General features: G+C 47.5%; 1 protein-coding gene across 1 annotated transcript in view; it reads left to right on the top strand.

The window, feature by feature from the left end:
* The window catches only part of ANTXR1 (ANTXR cell adhesion molecule 1), a gene marked incomplete at its 3' end in the record, with an annotated part of 107894 nt that extends 100694 nt beyond the window's left edge, over nucleotides 1–7200 (top strand). Inside the window, exon 18 of the mRNA XM_009643405.1 lies at nucleotides 7096–7200. Coding sequence (XP_009641700.1) covers nucleotides 7096–7200 — 105 coding nt within the window. The remainder of the gene's footprint in view (nucleotides 1–7095) is intronic.

Genomic DNA, 7200 nt, shown 5'->3' with positions numbered 1-7200 from the left:
TCAGCAGGATGGGTGGGGAGAGAATGAGATGGAAAAGAAAGAAAACTCATGGGTTGAGATAAAGGTAGTTTAATAAAAAAGCAAAAGCAAAGGCTGTGCGCGGTAACAAAAGGAAAACAAGATTTTATTCTCTACTTCCCATTAGCAGGCGGTGTCCAGCTGCTTCCCGGGAAGTAGGGCTTCAGTACACATAGTTGTTGCTCCAGAAGACAAAACATCATAAAAAACGAATGCCCCCCTCCTCTTCCTTTTCCCTTAGTTTTTATATCTGAGCTGATGTCATACGGTATGGAATATCCCTTTGGTTGGTTTGGGTCAGGTGTCTTGGCTACGTCCCCTCCCAAGATCTCGCGCCCTTCCAACCCCCTGGGAGGGGAGAGGGGGAGGAATGTTGGAGACACAGCCTTGATGCTGTTTGAGCACTGCTCAGCAGTAGCCAAAACATTGGTGTGTGATCAGCCCCGCTCTACACACCAATAGAAAGCACAGCGCTATGCAGCTTGAGCCAATACACAGGGGTTCAGAGCAGCAAAAAGCCCCTGGGAACCCAGGAGCAAACCCAAGAGCTCGCTGACTAATGGTGTTCCCAAATGATAAAATGGTGGGAAGCAGATATCGATTATCCTCACCCTGGTGAGAAGTGATTATTCTCACTCTGGAAAAGTCTCAGTGTCACCTTTGTCCAGGCACAAAGGGATGCATTTTTGGAGAGAGGTTTTGTAAAGTACCCTATGCAAAGACCACTTTCACCAGAGGGGATCCTCACCACGTTGGCTAGAGGTGATTTTTCTCTGTAGCCACAGGAGAGGCAGCATGAGCTGTTTGTGCCATTTGGCTCGTGCAGGCTGCGGACAGGCAAACTGCCAGCTCACCGCCTTCCTCCCCCTGCAGGACTCGGAGCTGCTATCAGATCCACCGTGTCTCTCTGCTCTGTATTCCTCCTCCTCTTCCCACTCATCACCCTCACAGATGTTTGTGGAAGTTTCATGCCTGGACTGAGTTCAAATCGAGCACCCGGGATCTTTGGTAGGAAGGGGTTGGCTTGGAGAATTTAGCGTTCGTTTCTCTCATCCATGTACGCGCTTTGCTTTTTAAGTAGCTGCAGTTTAGTAAATCATCTCTTTGCAGGCACTGCTGGTAACTCTCACATTTATTGAATATATTTAATGTGTGCCTGTTATCCATTTGGCCAGTACCTCCTACAAGTTTTTGTGCACGCTTGATTCAGAATCAGGTATCAAATCACAGGTTAATTTCTACATTTCTTTTCTCCCTCTCTTTCTGTTCCTTTTCCTCTTTCTTTCTCTTCTCTTTATTTCTGTATTTCTTTTTACCCCTTTCTCCTCTTTCTCATAACAAAAGGGTAAACCAGGATATTGTTTATGGAAAGTTTGAATTACTAATGACCCATACAAAACAACATTAAGGATCATATCTTTTCCAGTGCCTCTTTTTAAGCCCAGGAGCTCAGAAGTCAGTCCCAGTGTTTTATGATCTTAAGATGTTGATATTTTTCCAGGTATTAATTCCAGCTTGATAGGAAACCAAGAGAAACAGAAACATTTTTCATCTTCACTTCACAAAAATGTGCTCCATCTTCCTCTGTGAAAGAGAGATCTTTTCAGTACCGTGGAGGGCATGCCACTGCTCTGGGACCAACTTCCCTTTCCTACATTACCTTTGTGTTGTGCCGTGTGTGAGCCTCACCCTGAACAGCTGGAACCACAGAGAGCAGGGCTGGAATGAAACAAAGAAAAAAGCTTCCTCCTCGTTTGAGTCCTGCTGTGATGGGGGCTGGAGAGCGAGCTGGTTAGAGAAAAAAGAAACTCTGCAGCGTCCCAAGAGGAAGGTCCATCCTCTCCACAGCTGGATTCAATGTGCCAAATCCCAATCAATGTCTCTGTGCAGGTCATTGTGCGCTGTGCTGTTAGTGACGGTCCCTTTCCCAGTTAGTTTCCAGACTCAAATAAAAGCAGAAAGAGAGGCAGGAGGAGGTGGGCAGTGGCTTGGACCAAGGCTGTGGAGTTCCTAGGAAATGCCACAGTTTGGCTTGAGGCATCTGCTGCTCTTTGCACCTCTGCTTGCCAGACCCATGTCCAAGACACAAGTGTTCCAGCTTGCTCTCTTGAATGCTCAGCAACCACCACCCTGTGCTACAACCTCAACAGCCTAATGCCCCCCTCACCCCACATCCCACCCTTCTCTTTCAACCCTGGCAGCGCTCCTCAGTCAACCAGATGTGAAGAACAAAAGGAAAAGCTTGGATCGGGTGTGCAACCCTACGGCACTCCGCATGCAAAGAGCTCGCAGGGCGAGGCCCATGGTCAGAGGAGACATGCCTCCCACGGCCAAGTGCTTTGTTGTCCTAAAGGCGATGCTCCCTGCCTTCATCCCAAAGATAATTAGCTGTTGAAGGTGAAAGAGCAAGGCCACTCCAAGCAGAATTCATTATGTATATGCCTGTGAGCAGTACTCTCTAGAAAAACAACATAAAATGTGAGTGAATTGCCCCCACTGATTTTGCTGATTCCGCTAAATTTCAGATCTAATAATGTCTCCATATTGCTTCAATTGTCTCTTCTGAGGCACAGCTGTGACTCTCCCCCCCCCGAAGCGTTGTGGCTGCAGAAAGGGAAATAAAACCTAGCCAAGGCATTCAACACAGCAGCCTTTTAATATACAGCCTGCTCCCTACGTTCATACATTCTGTATCTCCAACTACTGTCTCTCTGCTAGAAAGACTAATAGAACTGGCTTCTCAAAGCTGTGGTATAATCTGGTTAAGGAGCTTTTTCTCCTGGGATGAAAGGTGACTTCTGTTTAAGGATGCAAAGTAGCATTCAGTGGAAATGGCTTCATTTCCTGCCTCCTGGATGTTCTGCCACCATCTTCCACATCCACCCCATCTAAATTTGGACACCTACATGAGGTGAATAAACCTTGGTGGATGGCCAAAAGAAGGGCTGCTAACTGGTGGCCATTGACACCCTCCTAAAATCACACAAAGGCCCTTATGTTTCCACTGATTGTAGAGAGATCCTGCACTCCTTTTACCTGTAGTACCTCAGACGCTCACTCTGGTTTTGCATCCAGATCCCGAGGCTTAACAAGGCATTTGGGTTCATTTATTTAGAGGGTCTGTAACTGCTCACGTCAACTTCTGTTATCTGTGGGATGAACTGAACTCTGCTGGCAATGGAGAGCCCTGTAAAAGCTTGAATGGATGGGTGATTAGCCAGCCAACTTGAACTCCATCCAGACAGTTTTCCAGATAAAACAGCACTGAACCACGGAGTAGGTCGATGATGCCGGGGTTTTATTTTTCTATTGCAATTGCATGGTACAAAGCCCAGCTGTGAATCAGGGCCCCCTTCTGGTAAGCGCAGGTGGGAAAACACATCTCTTGCCACGCATTTCAGAGAAAGCTGGGTCTTCCAGAGCTCTAGGATTACTTGTTTGTGGTCACTCTGGCTAGCACAACCTCTGCACTTTTCTGTCTGTTATCATATTCCTAGATACAAGAGGAAAGCCCTATTTAACCTCCAGCTTTTTGGTTAAAGTAGCTCTCTTCCTCCTGGATCTGCTTTGCATTTGTACCCAGGGCACTAGTGAAACATTTTCTGCCTCTCATGCAATGGCATAGTAATTTGGTTCCTGGATATCTCCCTGTCATTCAGACAGTTCTCTTCCCCTAGGAGAAATTGGCTTCTCCATCTCCTTTGAGGCAGTGTAGCTGCCAAAGTCCATCTCAGTCCATCTGGACTGAGAACTCCTATCTGGCATTCTCCCCCCGCTCTGCATGGGTAAGAGAAATGTCAAGCAATGAAACACAAGAGCTCCCTTGGTCTGTCAGATCACGTGAAAGGAGGAGAAGGCCTGAGCAGTGTATCTGTCCTTCACACACGTTGGATGCCCTGCAGAATTACCCATTGCACAGCAGTAGAAAGTGTTGCCAAACAGGTCACTGTCAATTCGCTGCAGAGCAGCTGACCCAGGCAGCAAAGGAAATACGAGGAGATAGGGAACAGCATGCTTGAGCTGAGCAAAAGGCACTCTCAGTCCTGTGGTAAGCAGAAGAAGGTTTGAACTCTGAAGTTAGACCAGTGTAATGCACAAGGGAATGGGGAAGAGGCACCTGATGAGTACAGCTACACGCTGCGCTAGCTCTGGGTCAAGTCTGGCTCTCATGTCTGCACTCCCGTGCTGTCTGGTCTCTGGTCTGCATCTGAGTGGCTTACGCTCAGACTCCAGTCTGGCTACTTGTTCAAAGCAGACGGCGGGTCCAACAAGCCCCTGTTAAAGCATAGTTATCAAGGACAGTGGAGACTTAATCACGTCTGAAAAAAAGAGCTCTTGATTTCAAAGCAACCCTATTACTGGAGAAAAAGTTATCATAAGCCACAGATATCAGCAGTAATTCATGAACACAGGCTCACTAGGTCACAGCTGACTACAAAATCTAGTGTAAACAGAGCGCAGCTGTACGTTGGTATGAATTGCTAGCGCCTTGTTTCTGATAAAGGCACTGCTGAGCTGTCCAAGCCAGTCTTCATCAATAAGAAGTGAAGTCTTTGCCGGTGAGCAGGATGCACAGGACGTACTCTCTTACCCTTTTGGACCGTGCCTTGGGCATTGCCATGAGTACTAGATGGCTTTTTAGCCCTGCTCCAGCTCCAAACCCAAAGATTTCTGAGCCTCGCTGCATCCTCTTGAATGCTCCTAGGGTGGTGCTCAGTTCCATTTGGATCAGCAGCACCATAACCTCACCCCTGGAGCATCCAGACAGTATCTCTCCACACAAAAACAATTGCAACTTTTTGTTCTCTGGATGGGATTCCTGGACTGATGCTTTTTGTTCGGGTTTATTTTGTTCTCAACATAAATAAAGAAAACAAAACTAGGGCAAGTAATAGCCTGAAACTACTAAAGTTGCATTTCAGGAGACATGGAACTGGAACAAGGAAAACATTCTCATGGGGGGGGCGGGTTCTGAGTAGAATTAGTCAATCATGGGCTCAGACTTTCATTCACTCAGCAGGCCTGCCCCACAATATTTACTTCAAATCACAGCAAAGTGCATTAAAACATTAAAGCAGAGACACCAGCCCAGAAGAGAGCGTTTACTTCAAATCACAGCAAAGTGCATTAAAACAACATCAAAGCAGAGACACCAGCCCAGAAGAGAGCAAATAGAACCAGGGACGCTCTGAGATGAGACAGCGGTGTGCTTATTTCAGGCTTTCCTCTGCCTATCAAATGGTGCCCCCTTTTTGGTCAGCACCAGAGATGCTGGGATGCTGCGGAGGGATTGTAGCGCTTCTGCTCAGGGCCGTTGCCCGCTCTGGCTCTTTATTTTGTATCGGCATTTTGTCCTGTGCAAGAGGTGGAGAACATGACCCCACTGCGCTGATGCTCGTGGTAGCGCAGAGTACACAGCAGTGCCCAACCCTCTCCTCCCTTTTCCCCTCTACGTTGTCATGCTGTAGGGACAAGCCTTAACGGAGAGAGCATTAATCCTCAAGGAGGGGCATTGCCATGGGCAGATTCGTGACCGTTACTTGGGTCTCTGCTCTGGCCCGGAGCCTGATTCCTCGAGGAGATCCTGAGTTAAAGCCAGAGATTCTTCCTGCTGACGGAAGGCCAGGGCCGAGCCTTGCAGAAGGTTCAGCGGCCACCGCGCTCAGAGCAGCCCTGAGGTGATGCTGTCATCTTGAACTTGCCACAGTTTAAGGCGCTGTGAAATCTTTGTTTTCCTTAAATGACCTTTGCTTGCACAAGACAGCCTGCGTTCAGCTGTGGGCTGCTCTGCATACTTGTTCGCTTCAGCAAGGAATCCACTTTCCTCTGCTGAACGGCTGAGGCTCAGGCAGATGTTTCTTCATATCCACAGAGCATGATGATATAATTGGCAGAGCTCTTGGAGAGGAGCTGTCTGTATCTCTTTATGTGTCGGCCCCTTCCACGCCAGCTGAGGAGCCTGTCATCCCTGTCAAATCCTTCTCCAGCACCCTTCTGCCTTTCCACCAGCATCTCCCCCACTGCACTTCGGGTCCCTCTTCTGCAGAGCATTTGTCTGTAGGCTGGGTACAGTGGGGAGAAGATACAGAGCCGTGCAGAGGATTCAGAATGGCTGATGTTGTTACCCCAACACATCTACTCCAGCCTGCATGGGCTCAATGCTCCATCTGGCATTTTTTCAGCAGAAAAAACATTTACTTTGGGAGAGGGAAGAGGAAAACAGAAAATAAGCTCACGCTCACAAATCCAAAAACAAAGTATGGACTCCAAAATCCTCTAGTGCCTTTTTGGATTATTTCATACCTAAAAGAATGAATCCATAACACAATAGTGCTGATTATGACATTTGAGTATTTACAGTGGGATCTTTCACAGGTGGAGCTTGGGAGAAAAAAAAAAAGAACAGCTTGGAGGGCAAAGGTTTTGTTTAAAAATGTACAACAAACTGTAACTTAGCACCAAAGAGCGAGAAAAGCAGATTAATGGCTTCTCAAGAGCACCAGAATATCAAGACGTTCTAATGAAGAACGGCCGTATTTCAGGAAAAATTCTGAGCAGGGAACTTAGTCTAACAAAACTTCCCTCTTGCCTGGTTGGTAAACGATTAGAAATAGGGCACAAAAGCCAGGTATTTGAAGGAGAGAGTGGCTCCAAACGTGCAAAGCCCAGTTTTCATGCTGCTGGAGGTTTAAGACTGAGGTCTGGGAAGAGGCATCTGTAGAGCCAGGGACCACGGGTTGTGCACTGACTCAGACGCCAGCTCTGAAGAATAGGAACGGCTCTTGCCAGCTCTTGCAGCTTCAGTGTGACTTGTAGTGCTCGATGCTCTAAAACAGCATGAGAGGATTTCATCCTCCCTCACTTCAAAAGCTGTTGTTAGGGTTTAAGCTCTTGGTTGCTCAGTACAGGACTTGCTCTTACAACATCCATCTCTGAGAAGGAGAGGGAACAAAGCGGTGTACCCAGGAATATTTAAAGTGATGTCAGATTTGCACACAGCCAGGAAGGTCTCCCAGCTGTGATGCCGCTGCCTCCGTCAGTAACCGTGCTTTTCCACTTTGTTCTCTTTTGTTTTAGGGCCGTTGCATCAATTTCACCAGAGTGAAGAACACAGAGGCCCCACCCAAATACCCGCTCAACAACGCGTACCCTCCATCATCTCCACCTCCAGCACCCATCTAC

Source organism: Egretta garzetta, unplaced genomic scaffold (assembly GCF_000687185.1).
Source record: "Egretta garzetta isolate BGI_Z169 unplaced genomic scaffold, ASM68718v1 scaffold238, whole genome shotgun sequence".
NCBI classification, from domain to species: Eukaryota; Metazoa; Chordata; class Aves; order Pelecaniformes; family Ardeidae; genus Egretta; species Egretta garzetta.
Note: the sequence above shows the minus strand (reverse complement) of the source record. Positions and strands in the feature narration are given on the sequence as shown.